General features: G+C 33.7%; 1 protein-coding gene across 8 annotated transcripts; it reads left to right on the forward strand.

Moving 5' to 3' along the window:
• Window positions 1-124: 124 nt before the first annotated feature.
• RSRC2 (arginine and serine rich coiled-coil 2) lies at window positions 125-16,514 on the forward strand. 8 transcript variants are annotated; one of them, XM_016153790.2, is made up of 11 exons: window positions 125-282; window positions 3,946-4,102; window positions 5,167-5,210; window positions 6,001-6,078; window positions 7,617-7,829; window positions 8,692-8,895; window positions 10,222-10,344; window positions 12,826-12,905; window positions 14,039-14,271; window positions 14,696-14,785; window positions 15,568-16,514. In XM_016153790.2, the coding sequence occupies exons 4-11, from the start codon at window positions 6,071-6,073 to the stop codon at window positions 15,745-15,747; spliced, it is 1,131 nt and encodes a 376-aa protein (XP_016009276.1). In that variant the 5' UTR covers window positions 125-282; window positions 3,946-4,102; window positions 5,167-5,210; window positions 6,001-6,070; the 3' UTR covers window positions 15,748-16,514. The 8 variants fall into 8 exon arrangements, with proteins under 8 accessions (XP_016009276.1, XP_016009274.1, XP_016009269.1 ...); XM_016153791.2 differs by having other exon boundaries at window positions 194-282; window positions 14,042-14,271; XM_036220306.1 differs by lacking the exon at window positions 6,001-6,078 and adding an exon at window positions 3,355-3,462 and having other exon boundaries at window positions 202-282.
• Window positions 16,515-16,593: the final 79 nt, after the last annotated feature.

Here is a 16,593-nt window from a genome sequence, read left to right on the forward strand (position 1 = left end):
CGCATTCAGAGCTGAATTCTTGGCCCCGCCCCACGCCCTGGCTTTATACGCCCCCTTCAAAAGAACAACCAATCACCGCCTCGAACCGCGTTGCTATGAAAGCCTGTCACCACCCCTTTCCCTCCCAGCAGGCTGTGCGACGCGTCGGGCCTCATCCCCTTTGTGCCATCCGGGTCTCCAGCCCGAGCCATTTAGTCTGTGGCGGAGCATCAGGGCGGCCGGTAGTGTTGAAAGCGGCAAGCGGAGGCGCCGCCCAAGCGGCCAGGACTCTGGACTATGGCGGTAGGTACCGAATCAGTTTGAGGCTAAGGTTATTTTCCTACTACTCTCTAAAGAATGAGAAAACGGTTCTCAGAGCTGTTATCCGCGCGCGTGTGTGGACAAAATGGCGCCGCGGCCGCCTTCTGTGCCTGCCATCATGGCTGCCTGGTGTAGGGAGGGGGAATAAGGCGGTGTCGATGGGGGTGGGGAGCTGCAGGGAGTGTCTTTTTTTCCAGAACTTTCCATTTCGTTTCCAGTTCTGTACCTTTCGTCCCACAGAACTGCCTCCAGTTTACCTTACTTTGACTACTGACTTAGGTTGAGTTTCATTAGGGCTGGGGAATACATGTTCGCGGTAGGGAATGGTTGAAAAGAGGAAAGGAACTGGGTCTCCAAAAAGTATAAGGGATAGAATGTTAAAAGAGCAGTCTTGTAATTTTTTTTTTTGCCTGACCTCAATAAGGTGATTCCTTTTGCATAATTTTGATGGGAGTTTTGTCTGCGAAAATCTGAGTTTATTCCTTATAAGGAGCTGGGGGAAAGGTGTTGCTCAAAGGGAGTGAAAATTCGACTTAGGGGAAGGCTATGGAACTACGAATTCCGATTGATGCTTCATTTCCGGAGCAGTTATTGATGTAATCATTTTGAAGTCTTGGAGAAGCATAATCAAGCCTTATCTTTGGCATGGTTCCTTTAAGAATCCTTCACTGATCAACTTAACAGTAAATAAAAACTGGTTTCTAAATGATCTTTTCTGAACAATAAGCCTGTTTTGGGCATAAGATGCCCGCCCAGTCCTGATGGATCGCGTTATCGTGTGATTGCTTCAGTTTTACTTACCCTATTAAAAGAAAAATACAGGCATTTCGCATTCTTTTCCACTGACTAAAAAGGTTTACCACTTTCGAAAAAAGAGGACCGGTAAACATAAAGAAAAATGTGTACTTTACTGTTTCTAATTTTCGGGGTATCTAGAATTAGAAAGGGTGGTGGTTCCTCCCCCGCCCCATACCAAATTTATTGAATTTAGAATCGATTTTTTGTTTTTAAATAAGGTTTCAAACAGTTGGCAGGGTCTTCGATATTTATGCAACAAATCGATTTAATGTATTCCTCATTTAGTGTTTTAGGCGTCGTAACAGTATTAAAATAGTATTTTGCTTGGGCTCACATAGTTAAAAAAATAGTCCAAGCATTTGTTTCTGCAGTGCCTCGTTCAATAAAAAGACAAGATTCTCTGGAGAAGTGGCCTAGTATTAAATCCAGTTTCCCTTTTTTGCAGTGGAAAGAGATTTGTATACTATGTCTTGATGTTACTAGGGTTTTAAACCAGATAGTAAGTTTTAAGAAACTGGTAGCCTTCTAATAGAGCAAATGGTGGAGAGAAGTTTTGCAGTTAGCATTTAAGGTTTATATATCGACACCCCTAATAAATCAAAATAAAGCTTAGAAATTTGCAAAGAATTTTTAATATTCAATTGATTTTGCTACTGTAAAATATTCCTATGGAAATAAAAGTTCTGCACGAGTTAAGTGGCCACTTATCATTCATATCTGTTTTGTGATAGGGTGGTTTTGTTGTCCTTTGGTTCATTTTTAAAGATGAATATGGCTGTTTGGAGAAGTTATTAGCTTGTATCACAGTCACAGGGTGCCTTCCCTATTGGCAGGCTTCTGTAATGTTAAGCATGTACTAGTTTAATAAGCCATTAACTGAAAACTTGTATTGCATGGCTAGATACTGGCTTTTCCATGGAAAGCTATTTTTCATTTCTAGTCGTGATCTCTGTAAATGAAAATGAGACATGCCAGTGGTTCCGGAATGCTGTGTCTCTCCGGCAGAAAAGTGACATGCGTGGAGAAAAGTGACAGCAGTGCTTCAAGTTTTTGTGATTGCTTTTTTTACCAAGTGTAAGCTTTACCAACACATATGACATCATAGTTGTATCTGAAGTAATCCTTAAGGATGAAAACAAGTGCGAAAGAAAATAACCCAAAAAAGTGACCAGTGTGGTGAAAATCAGTCATCCTTAATTGTGTGATACAGCATCATTTATTAATAATACACAGCAAAGAATACCATCTTAGGTGAGTCGGCTGATGTTGCTGTATCATCTGTAAAATGAGAAAGTTGAAACTCGATTCTAAGGGATGAAAACTTTTCAGCACAGTTTTATGATTCCACAAATCATTCATATGTTGATACACAGGATCTAATTCCAAAATAAGAGCCTCTCCGATATTTTGTTGCTTCCTTCTGTTTCTTACTGGAGTTTATTTGGTACCATTGTTAGACACTGAACACTTAATTTGTTTTAAAGCCCTCTTAATTTATCACTTAATTCCTGGATTCTTGCATGGAGTTTGGCACATTTTTGATAGTAAGTGGTTATTGAAATAATGCAATCTCTCACACCTCGATTGTTAAAATACACCCACTTAGTTTACTTGGTGTTTTTTTCCTGGACTACTCTTCCTAAGGGAAGAAGTTTATTTTAGTGTGATTATTCCTTTTAGAGAAAAATGTATAGTAATGCCCTGTTTATCTAATCCAGCTTTCTTCTGTAAAGGGCCAGGTCGGAAATATTTTAGGCATTGTGGACCACAGTAGAGTGACTGTTACATTTCTTGCTGGCTCGTTCCCTTGTTTTTAACAACTCTTTAAAAAATTTTTAAAACCATTTTTAGCTTAAGGGGCAGGGGCCATAGTTTGCCAATCCTGTCCTAAGTAATCAACTCCCCAGGCATATTAACTATTCTGTGACTCATTTAAATCGATTTCTTCCTTTGTGGCGCCCTTGTTTAGAATTTGGACCAAGATCAGTGGTCCATAGAAATTTTTTTTTTTTTAAGGGAAAACTAATAGCTGGAATACATTTTTTCCTCAGACGTTTTGTGCTTAGTATTGTTATGAGCAACGTAGGTGAAATTGTCCTTCGTAAACTTGAAAGCTGATGTTTAGGTGAAGGAACCTACTCTTTGAGGTAAATCAGACTCAGAGTGTACACTTTACTGTTTTATTTTTTTTTTTTTAATTTATATCGTGATGACTTAGAAGTGCTTTAAAGCAGCAACCACTTAATGTTTCCATAGCCCAGAGCATGTGTGAGGAGAGGCAGACCACATTGTGCAGCAGCACTGTGCCAAGGGGCTGTTTTCATTAAAGAGGGTTAATGAGATTAAGATTGGGTTCTCAGATGGGTAAGTTAATTTTCTGTTTACCCCTTTCAAAGCATTTTCCCTGCTGTTCTAAAATTTTACAATCTTGAGGCTCTTAAACAGCTCATTTAAAATGCCTCCTTAGTATATGCTAATTTAAAATAAAAGCATTAGTAAAGTTGGCTAAATAAATTCACAAATCTAAAATGGACTGTATTTTCTCTGAATGTTTTTTGGAAATACTTGGAGCCCTTATTCTCCCTTTCTCCCATTGCTTTGAAAGTTATAAAGATAATGGTGAGAAAAATCAAAGACATCAGTTTAATTACATGTCTTTTGTTTTTGGGTTAGTCGTTTCAATTTATTCAGCTCTGTTCATTAGGTACAAGAGCATATTTAGTTATTTGGAAATCACTCGGTCTAAATTATTGATTTTCCTTTTTTTTTTCCTTTTTCTTTTTTTGGTAATTGAAAATATTTTAAATGTGATTAAGAACTTACAATCATTTTTCCTTAAACTTTTAGGCTAGTGATACAGAACGAGATGGACTAGCCCCAGAAAAGACATCCCCAGATAGAGATAAAAAAAAAGAGCAGTCAGATGTATCTGTTTCTCCTAGAACCTCAAAACATCATTATTCAAGATCACGGTCAAGGTCAAGAGAGAGAAAACGAAAGTCAGGTATGAATTTTTATTACAATTCCTGTAAATGTGTCCAAGACATGAATTTAGTTTATTGATATAGTTAACATGTGTTCTCCCTAGTTTAGAAATGGATAATGAAAGTCCATTAATATTTTCCGGAGAATTTTTCAATTATAACAAATACAAATATTTGAATGCAGAAATTTTATAACTTTTCTAGAGGCAACAGTATGTATTTAAGTTTGTGTCACAGTAACTGAACCCTGATGTTTAAATTTCATTCTTTCAACATTGGTAAAGAAATATCTTAAAAGATGTAGACAATAGTAATATTCTGAACTTATTTAACGTCTTGTAAGTTGCGAGAGGTCTGACATTTTGAAATGTTCCATATTCACTTACTAAAATAATTAGACTGTTGTAGTAAAGAAAGTATGTTTTGCTATTTAAAAAACAAGCAGACAAGTACTACTATTTAACAGATAATCACCTACAAAATGGCTCAAATGTAATTTTTATCTATTAGAACCTACAGTATTATAACCAATTTTGAATGGAATTTTTTCTAAACTGTAACATCCTTTTGACTACTTATACCAAATATAATTCAACTTGTTTATTTTCTCTTGCATTCTTTGTTATTATTCTTGTTTGCCTCTAATAAGCCACTTTATAAATTTGCTATGGACTAGGAAATAAGATGGGCTAATTAAAATGTTTTATAAAATATTGTTTTCAGTTGCCTAAAAGACAATGTCTGTTTTGAACTTGTGGCACTTTTTTGCTTACTTCTGTCTCCTGATTATACTCTGGTTTGTTCAGATTGCTTGATTTATTTCCATATGTTCAGTGTTAATATTACTAACAATAGAGTAATTATGATTAATAGAATAACTTTTCCAGTTTGCCATTACATGGCAATTAGTAGAATAATCCAATCCTACCATAAAAAAAAAAAAGTAGTTTTTGGAAGATGACTAGTAAGTAGAATCTTAAGTTAGCCAAATGGACTAGAAATTATTCTTTATATGAATATCGAAATTTGTGTTCGAGACATTTCTGTATTTTTGTTTATGGTGAATTTTTATGTGTGTTTACAGATAATGAAGGAAGAAAACACAGGAGCCGGAGCAGAAGCAAAGAGGTAATTAACACTTTGTAGTGAATAGGCACTTTAAAATACTTGTAAAGTATCTGGTAGAAATGTTTGTGTGAATATGTGATATTGTCAAGGTAAGTACCAAAAGTTGAAATTTAAAAGGTTAATTGGGTTATAAAATAAGCATGATTTGGATTCATCATTTTTCAAGAAGACAGTTGTTTATATGAAAAGTTTGTTCAAAAACTTAATTTTATTATGTTGTGAAAATATTCACAATAAAAATTTCATGTGAAGAATATAATTGGTTTTTTTAGGGCTGTTACACAGAGCTTCCATTAATCTGAGGTCCCGAGTCTCCTTATGTCTGATGACCACTCAGGATTTCTAAATAGCAACACCCTAGATATCTGTGGGATACTTTTGCTCTATGGAAGACACCAAAAGTTATCTTTTCATTAGTGAACTAGTTCTATTTCCCTCATAGTGGCATGGAATTTTGAAAAAAGTGTCAGTGAGGGACAGCTGGAAAGGTGGTGGTGACGGCAAAACTTGAGGAAAAAGACAGGCAGCAGCTGTATTGCAGAAGAATTAAGTTGCTCACCCACCTGAGGAGACAAGAAATGAGCCGACAAGGGAGAGAAGTAGATGCAGCCAAAAAGGGAGAAGAGCCTTGTGGGGGCTGGGCAAGGGATCCTGAAACAAATGTGGGCAGGGACTTCACCTCTTCCCCTAATGGAAGCTCTGTTAAATTTTTTAATTTAGGAGAGTTTTTGTGAAAATGACTATTTTGTTTAGCTCACATGATAACATTTCTATAATAAATCATACTCAGCGTGCTAATGCGCGAAGAGACTGAACTGAAGACGCTGCAGACTCAGATAGCAAAATAATAAGCCTACTTCATGATAAGGTAACTATTAGTCATTCAAACTCCTATTTCCCTTAAGTATATCTTAAATCAGTTAAGGGTTTTAATGTTTTTTTTTTTTTTTATTAATGTTACATTTGGAAAACTGCTTTTGAAATTAACTCTTAAACCTATAGAAGTTTAACCACTTAAAGCTTTTCCAGTTTGCTATTTGGCAAAATCAGAGAAGTATTTTTTTTTATAAGCTCATATTACAGAGAACTGGCAATAAACCTAAAATTTAGCTCTGTCTCCAGGTCTCTTATTTTTCTGCAGAATAATAATTGACATACTATAATCATTTTCAAATATATCATCATGCATGTTCTAAAGTGTTTGGCCGAGTTTTTTTTTTGTTTTTAAGAAAAGTTAATCTTGAATGGAAAGAAATATGCTATGGCCTATTTTGGGAAACATGAGATAAGTGTCCATTTGAAAAGCAGTGTGGCCTGAGCATCAGAAGAACATGGGGTCTGAGTTCAGCTCTGCTACTGTGTAACTATGTGAGTTTAGATCTTAGTGATACGTAAGAGGATCTGAGTTTGCTTCTAGCTTTTAGAACTGTGACTCTGAGATGTCCAGGATTTTAAGTTTTACTACAAGGTGGATTTGACAAATGTTAATATGGGAAAACCTTATGTTTATAGTACTTTCTAATTAGATATGTGAGTGTAGTTTGGAGACTTGATTATATAATTTTAGGTCAGTCTCTGCCTGTGTTGTGAAAATGAAAGCCTTGGTTTTTAATCTTTCGGAGTATGGGAGAAGTATGTGTTGCATAATGCTTTAGGGATTAAATTATGTTATGCCCAGTTTTATTTCATAAAAATTAAAACAGATATGGTTGCCATTTTCTATCCTAGGTACATGAAATGTAATAGAGCTCCAAGCCTGTTGGGATATTGCAAGATGAAAAGTGATTGCCTCACAGTTTAGACATTGGGAGAAAAATCGAGACGTCTGTTAGAGAGGATGTGATAGTATAGCATAAAAAGGACACTTCAACTCTGCGTAATTTGAAATGCAGAAAATACTAAAAATTTAGTAAAATTTTTTACTTAGCCATTTAATTTGAAGAACATTTTCTGGTGCATTTATTTGTGTCCTTAGTTATTTTCATTATTCTTAACTATTTAAAATTCAAATAATATGTACTCGAATTAGGTGTGTATATACTTGTTCTGTTCATCTAAAAGGTTTGTTGGATATTTTTTAAAGTTTTGATACTTGTGTACTTCCCTTATTTTAGATAAAAGAAATATTGGGGATTTCTGTTTTTCTGACATAATGATTTTTAAATATTTCAACATTGAAAATTGTTTTAAATTGTGGTATTGAAAATATTTGGGGGAAGAAATTACATTTTGGGGGCTTATTAAAAAAGTAAAATTAGTACTATACATCTGCAACATGTGGGTGATGTGAAACTAGACCTGTTTTTTGATTTGCCACACACTCCTAAGGTTACTAATGTTGCATCACAACATTTTTGTCTACTGATACCCATACTAACTCTCTTTGTTGCACTATTTTCCTGAAAGAACCAACTTCTTCTTAAAACAGGCAAGAAGACATGAATCCAAAGATAAATCCTCTAAGAAACACAAGTCTGAGGAACATAATGACAAAGAACATTCTTCTGATAAAGGAAGAGAGCGACTGAATTCATCTGAAAATGGGGAGGACAGACACAAGCGCAAAGAAAGAAAGTCGTCAAGAGGCAGAAGTCACTCGAGATCTAGGTCTCGTGAAAGGTAAGTAGTTACGGTGTCTATAAGTTTGTGCTTCTAAAAGAGCTCGTAAGTGACAATGCTGCTCATTAACCCAGCAATACTCTCAAAAGTCTTAATTAGAACATTGACTTTTTTTTTTCCAACTTGACCTATTTGCTCACTAACGTCTGCTAATAGCTGAAGTCTTGTGCTTCGGTTTCTGATAAAGGCAAAAATATAGTTTCTGAGCCTAGGGGATAAGGGATGGTATGTTTAACATAATTACTTGGCAACTGTATGTTTCAACTTTTTGATTTATCTGTCTTTTGTAGTGAAAAAAATATTGCTGAACTGTGTTTATATAATTTAAGCCAACATAACAATCCTTTTACATTGCTGATGTAGAATTTGTTACTGCTAAATTCTAACCTAGGTTTTCTCTTGTGGTATAGATGAAAAGATTATGGGGAAACCGGGTCATGACTCATCACAGTTGTGGGATTTTTGTTTTGTTTTAAGAAGCCAGTATTTAACATATTTGGAGGTATCTGGGAATATGCGGTGTCAAATTCTGTCAAAATTTTTCGGGAGTAGGTTGACTTGATTAAGTCTATAATCCTTAAATTTTATAAATACTAAGGCACTGAGTCTTAAATTGGGTAGGATGCATTACATTTTTGACATGTTAGAGCATTACTGTGTTCCCTAAGCATTGTCATCAAACAAGAGCAAGGTTAATATTTTTGTTAGAATTGCTGCCATTAAAAACTCAAGTTATCTTTTCTATATACAGTACAAAGTAGTTTATTGCCTGTCTTGACTGCATAAACTACAGATAAATAATTCATAATATCTGCAATTGAAAAGACAACTCTACCTACAAACTTCTGTACTCGAATTTCAGGCGACATCGTAGTAGAAGCAGGGAGCGGAAGAAGTCTCGATCTCGGAGTAGGGAGCGAAAGAAGTCAAGATCCAGAAGCAGAGAGAGGAAGAAATCAAGATCCCGAAGCAGGGAAAGAAAACGTCGGATCCGATCTCGTTCCCGCTCCAGATCAAGACACAGGCATAGAAGTAGAAGCAGGAGCAGGACAAGGAGTAGAAGTCGGTATGTATTCATCTCGATTAAAATTAAATAAGCCCCTTACGGGATGTATTTATCTTCTCCCACTTTCATAGTATTTGTGGGTCAGAATTTTATTAACAGATTTTAAAATACTTTAATCTCCTCCCAGAAAGAACAAACCTAAATACTTCTGTAACATTCTTACATAGTGTCATTTGATCAGGTCACTTGTGAAGGGCAGGTGTGAAACTCATTAAAATTCGGTTTTGAACACTGAATTCATAGTGTTTCTTTTATAATTACAATAGCTTACATTTATTGCATTCATATCTTGTGCTTATATATTAAGATATTCAAAAAGATGAGCTGAGCTTAAATGATGTATTACAGAATCGTGCATCTGAAACAGGTATAATGTTATTAACCAATGTAACCCCAATAAATTTAATTTTTAAAAAACGTGCTTAATTCAAAACCTGTCTTAATTGGGAAGAGTCTTTAATTTGTTGAAATATGAAGTATCTCATAAAATGTGCATAGGAGAAAATTTTGCATTCAAAAACTATTCAGGAAATATATTCTCATTTACATGATAGTGTATTATATCTGTAGTCACAGATGTTGACTAAAGTAATTGAAAAGCTTTTTTTGTTAATAAGTTTATAAAAGACTAAAATATAGATAAAAGTGGACTTAGGCTTGTTATATTAACTTGGTTTATCACTTTGGTTTCAGTTTTTAATCAGTCATTTAGTTTGTAATAGTTCACTAATTTAAACTTTATGAGATTTAGTGAATCTAAAGTACATGGTAATTTGACCATTTTTTAATTGCCATTTGGGCAATTCAGATCATTGTGGCATTTCTAGTTTTGACTATTGATATTTTTTATTTTGATCAATACCTGTTTATCTTTTACTTCTCTAATTCTTGTGCTTTAGTGATTCATACTTTATTTTTGACAACGTATATACATTCATTCATTGTAGATTAGCTTTACTAGGAATATTTAAGCTATCCATCCCACTACTAGGAATTTATTCTACTTATCAACCTACAGAAGAAGTATAAAATGACTAATGTATGAGACTACTCTTTACAACATTGCATGTAACAGCAAAATATTGGAAACAACCTAAATGTCTATCAGTAACACAGATGGTTAAATAAACACAGAAAACTAGTCATGTACATAAGGAACTGGGGCTGTCTATGGAAGATGTAGAAAAGGTGGAAAGGAAAGGGTTCAAGATCTATTTCCTGTATGGTTTGATTTTTCTTGAACCGTGTATATATAAGTGGTTTTGATTCAATGGCATAGTTTTTAATTGGCCATATTGAGCCATGTAAAAATATGATTTGTTACAGAGATAGAAAGAAGAGAATTGAAAAACCAAGAAGATTTAGCAGAAGTTTAAGCCGAACTCCTAGTCCACCTCCTTTCAGAGGCAGAAACACAGCAATGGATGCACAAGAAGCTTTAGCTAGGAGGTATGCGCAGTTTTTTTTTATTTGGTGCATTTTTTTCCTTTTCATCTTGAAGTAGATACTCATTTAATTGTGTGGAGAAAATGAATGCTTTCTGTCAGAGGATAATTCATCTAATTAAATCTAGCCATGAGTACTGTGGCACCTTTGTGATCTAGAACCAAGTAAGTGGTTAATTCTCATAAACATTTATCTATTGCACAACTGGAAAGATTGCGATGTCTGCATTAGTTCCTCTTTTTTTCTTCATGATTATTTTTTATTTCCTCAATTCCGGACTCTTAAATATTCTTAATTTACAATTGAAATTTAAAAAAATTTCAAGTCCGATTTAAGACCTTCGTGAATTTTGCCTCTAAAAGCACTTTGTCTTCATTTCTTCCTCAAGAAAGAGTCTCTGAAACAATAAGTAGAATCCTGTCGATGGCTTTCTTATTTTGGAGGTGGCAAATAAACATACGCTAACTATTTGGTCATGTAAATTTACTGCCAAAAGCATAGGGAGATTGTTGTATTTTTTAATTTTCTAATGTTTCAAAGATGGTTGAGTGTGGGACCACACACAGCAATATCTGACCGACATCTACAAGAAACACTGAAAGAACTGCCTCACCTGGCAAGGCAAGAAGTAAAGTAAAATCCAAGTCCTTGTTTGCAGGTTTTCCCATATTCTGAAAACTACTCTTTTGATTTTGATTTTTTTTCTTTATGAAATTGAGTTTGTATTTTTTTTTTCATTACAAAAATACAGTTATCACAATGTAACCTGATGGGCTGCTGCCCGGTGAACCCAGCCTGGCAGAAACTCCAGCTGAACAGCAGCAGCAGCAAAGGTGTGAGCTCACCCCTTCGTCACTCCATTCACCTTAGTGAGTGGTGGCAGTTCCCGACCTGCAGCGGCCATTTTAATGTGCAACCTGTAGTAGTCAAGCATATTTTCTTTCTGAATCTAAACAGAATTAGGAAATAATTTATCACAATATTTTAACTAATTTATCAAAAATGGTCCAATAACTCTGACAGGTTTTTTTTGTTTTTTTAAGCTTTATAGTTTATTATTTACTACAAGTTTATTGTGTTTTAATTTTTGGCTTTTATTAAAGTTGAAACTAGTATATAAAACTTTTTGACTTAACCACCCTACCTACTTAGTGATTTTTAGATCACACATGTACATGAAATATTTTGTGGATTTCAGAATATCAGATTACTCCTTGGCTACCTTAAAATTTGAAGGGAGGTGTTTTAATAAACTGCAGTGTGTAGGCTGTTTTTTGTTTTTAAATAAGGACAATTTTAAAACTGCTTTGGAAGTAATACCTGTAAACATATTTTATTGTCACCCCCAATGAGAGACTTTTACTCCCAGAGACAAAAATCAAGTCTATACTGGTGGGTTTTTTTTGTTTTTGTTTTTGGTTTTTTTGCATGCATGCATGCATGCATGATTAGTAAAATGGAACAATTGTAATTAAGATCCTTTTATGTAAATTTCAGCAATTGTTAAAGCAAGTGCCAGTTTCCTTTCACTGCATTGTGCTACCTGAGGTCCCCAAAACAAAAGAACTTTTTCCCCAGCCCTTCTTTTTTATACCATGATCAAAGGAGGGAAGGGGGTGTTTGTCCTATAGTTGCTGGTAAAGCAAGGAATTCTAAGAAAGGGTTTCTTTTTCAGGAACTCATTATGAAGATAACATGACTATGATTTTGTTACATAGGAAGTAGATACTGACTTGGCAGCACATTTATTATGTGTATTCGTTAGTGAATTTAGTGTGAACAAGAATTCATTTTTATTTTGTTTGGGACGAATTTGTGTTTTATGTTTCTAGTTTCTTTGCTAATGATTTTTTTCAACTTAATTTCCTAATATTTGAGTTCTTTTCCCCATTTTATTAGATTATAGAGGATGGCAGTTCGAGTTTTCTGTATCCATTTTTGTTTTTCGTTTGTTTTTTTTTTTTCAAATATTAATTTGAAAGCTGTATGATAAAGTCTATTTAAATACAAAAGTCATTATCTTCATGTTCTGGTTAGCCTTATTCTGTATAAGCCTCCCGTAAAAAGCATTTGGTAATTCCATAAGCATCATTTACTATTTAATAATACTCTTAAGATTTACCCAGCTCTCAGTATGTCGTTTGCAAGATTTTTATTATTAATTCCGTAACCGGCACTGGTAAAATAGAGTAATTTTTATTTTTTAACTATTCTCTGTGGCAACTGTATGTAAAAATTCCAGTTTGGGGCTATTAGATGCATTTAAAAATGTTTAAAACTAGTATTGAAATATTCTTTAACTCACTGGTACCATCTTAAGAATTATTGCTTTTTATCGCACATGCAGATAACAATTCGGGGAAATGTTAATTTAAAATTCTGTATAAAGTATTTTGTGTCTACACGTGTACACACAGAAATGTAAAGATAAATATTGGTTTCATATAGTATTATTTCAAGTTTATTTAAAATGGTCTTTGACAGGTTGGAAAGGGCAAAGAAATTACAAGAACAGCGAGAAAAGGAAATGGTTGAAAAACAAAAGCAACAAGAAATAGCTGCAGGTAATTATTTTTCTTTATTATGGCATTTCTTCATAGAAAATCGAAAAGTTCAGAAAATAGGAAGTCAGTCAACTACCTAGGATCCCTACTACCTGTCAGTATGCTGTAACAACTGTTTTTTTGTTTTTGTTTGTTTTATTAAAACATGAACATTTTATTTTTAGTGTTATTCTTCAACATCTTTCTGCATTTATATTTCTGATTTTTTCTACACAGGTTATTCTGACAAGTAAATATTAACACTTTTTCAGGTAGCAATTTAGCCATTACTGCACTGCACATGTCTTTTAATGATGATTTTGGAAATGCAGTTTATTAAAGATAATAGCCTGAACTGGAATGTTATGCTATGTCTTATGTATGTTTAAGAAATCAAGTTTTTAGACATAACACAAACATTGCCTGTAGGTGATTGAAGATGATTAGAGAAAGCTTACTTTTGAATTGTATGAAGTGTGTAATCTTGAAGGTGTTTTTGTTTTTTGACATTTCTTGTAAATAGTGGTACTTTTAAAAATCTAAAATTTTACAAACTGCCATTTTGTACCAAAACTCATAACTGGAATTAGGGGAATGATGTTAGTAATTTTAAAACATTTTAAGCTTACGTTTTGGACTGACTGAAAAATATATAATTAGAAGCCTTTCTTTTTGTAGAAGATTGATTCAGTTCTTAACTCAACCATTTAAAATGAAAATATCTGTTAAATGTGCACAATACATGTTTAATATTTTTAAATGTTGGTTATGAATTTCAAATGAAATGTCTGACATGGTTTCATAAACCATAAAGAATCGTACAGATGTTTTTATAAGTTATAAGTTTAGCTACAAAGCACCATGGTTCGTTTCCATGGAAACCATATACCTTTTTATTATTTGCAGAATTCTCTTCATTTTTGAAGTAAATGAAGTTTTAGTACATATAAGGGATCATATATAGAAATATGTCTTATTGAAGAATACTTTCCATAAATGTTGGTAAAATGTTTTTGGTTTATAATGCTTAGTCATTTTCTTATATTTGGGGAAAATACCATGTCTTTTTACAAAATAGTAGCTCTTATATATAAATAACGTACTGTAAATCAGGAAGTTGGTTTCAGTCTTAAAATTCTGGTTTATCTGTTCAGCAGCTGCAGCTACTGGAGGTTCCGTGCTCAATGTTGCTGCCCTGTTAGCCTCAGGGACGCAAGTAACTCCTCAGATAGCTATGGCAGCTCAGATGGCAGCTCTACAGGCTAAAGCTTTGGCAGAGACCGGAATAGCCGTACCTAGCTATTATAACCCAGCAGCTGTGAATCCAATGAAATTTGCTGAACAAGAGAAAAAAAGAAAAATGCTTTGGCAAGGCAAGAAAGAAGGGGTAAGTCTTTTTATTCCTCTCTTTTGTCATGTATTCCTAATTAGCAATTACTTAGAAAAACAAGGATTGGAAAAGATTGGTTTAGACTTACCTTCTGAGAACCTGACTGGAATAGTTTACTTTGCCACAATTACTAAATGCTGAAAAATGCATGATGTAAGTCAGGCTTTCAAAGGAAACCAGTAATACTTACATAAAGGAAGGAGGGGCTCCTTAGCTTAGGTTTTCTCATAAGATGCATTATGAAGTATTTATATTTTTGCTTCATTGCTTTATAACAGAAACCTTCATATAATTATAAACCACTGATAGAATGCCATAAATGCTATTGTTTTTTTACTTTATGTTATGGAGAAATTTAGTACCCTAGTAAAATATATTTAAAGTTTACATATTCTAAAAGTTCAGTGTTTCTTCTTAACAGGACAAATCCCAGTCTGCTGAAATATGGGAAAAATTGAATTTTGGAAACAAGGACCAAAATGTCAAATTTAGGAAATTAATGGGTATAAAGGTAAGTATATACACTTTGTATTCAAATGCATACTTATATTTTCAGAGTAACATTGGTTCTCAAGCTCACAGTTATTTCAGTGATGTGTCAACTCAGTACTTTCTGGTGCTCTTTATGTTCTCCAGATTAATTTCTAATGTATTGTCACTAGGTGATAATACAGATTATTACTATATACTTATACTGTAAGCAAACATTTAAGACAAACTTCTCTTAGTAAATAAAAATGAAATTGTAAAAAGGAAATAATGAATTTATTTAAAAGAAATTCTGCTTATTTAAGGTTAACTGTATTTAGTGGAGTAGGACCTTCTCAACTTAAAGTTTCAAGGAAACTTTTAAAAATGAAAGTTGAGTTTTTGCTGATCGAAGTGTAGTTCAGATACTGTATTATATTTCATAAAACAACTTGGAAAGGTCCGTGAATGCTCAGACATCGGTCATTACTAAGGGAGTTGGTATTTCATTGAATGGGTATTTATTTGGCTTAAACTATGCTGCACTGAGCTGGCTATTTACGCAGTCTGGCATGTTCTACATGTTTTTCTTCGTGACCACTAAAATGAAGTTGATTTTTGTTAATATCCTACTATATACCTAGAAAGAACATTGTTATGTGTACCCCATAGGTGCTGAAGGAATGAATGGAAGCTAAATATGTGTCCAGAAAGTCTGTATCAAATATGTATTCTAAGAATTTGATTTACCAGTATTATCAAGTGAGAGAAGCACTTTTTAGTCACATCTGAATTCATTTTAATACTATATTTTCTGATATTTAGAGTGAAGATGAAGCTGGATGTAGCTCAGTTGATGAAGAAAGTTATAAGACTTTGAAGCAACAGGAAGAAGTATTTAGAAATCTAGATGCTCAGTACGAAATGGCAAGATCACAAACCCATACACAGAGAGGAATGGGATTGGGTTTCACATCATCAATGCGAGGAATGGATGCAGTTTGAAAAAGATCACACTTAATGTTTGGGACTTTATAGACTTCTGGTTCTGATATCAGGTCCTTGTTCACCAAACAGCTAGCATTCTAGCTTGCATGAGTGTTGCATTGAGTTTAATTTATTGAGAAATACGATTTTTTGTAAATATCAGATCAGTGATACTGGTGTTAGTGTTGTAATCAGGTTAAACCCACTTCCATTAAACTTGACAGGACTATAGAAGGACATTATTTTTTAGTTCATGAATTCTACTTTTCAAATATATAAAAGCTGCAGGTGGGATAAAATCTCATACATGGATTTTTCGTGTCTGCTGTGTTGTGTACTTTTGTACTTAACCTTGTACAGTTATTTTCATCTCTTAAAACATGAAAAAAAGTTATGTAGATGTTCTTTAGAAGATCTGGCTATTTGGTACAAAATCCAGCACAAATAAGCTGGGTGGTGATGATAATAAAAATGGTTTTCTCAAAACTGGTGTTAATTTAAGTTACCTGGAATTCTTATTTGAATTTATGGTTGCTATTAGAAAACACTGGTTAAAAATTCCTTTTAAAAAAGTTAATTGCTATTGGCAATACCATGGTGAGCAAAAATGTAAAAGGAAGATGGAAGGAATAAACGAATTTATTAAAATAGTACTGTTTTCCTATTATAAGGGACAGAATTGGTGTACAGTATTTGTTAAATATTCCATATGTTAATTCAGGAAATAGATTAATACATTAAAGGGATGTAAGCACTTTTATTTTAATAAAGTGCCTTATAACAAAGTTCTTTGTATGCCCTTCGCTCATTATCCCTTTGAGGTCTTCTCTAGCATAAACTAAAGTATTACAAAGTTAGAAAACC

Source organism: Rousettus aegyptiacus, unplaced genomic scaffold (assembly GCF_014176215.1).
Source record: "Rousettus aegyptiacus isolate mRouAeg1 unplaced genomic scaffold, mRouAeg1.p scaffold_m13_p_5, whole genome shotgun sequence".
NCBI lineage: Eukaryota > Metazoa > Chordata > Mammalia > Chiroptera > Pteropodidae > Rousettus > Rousettus aegyptiacus.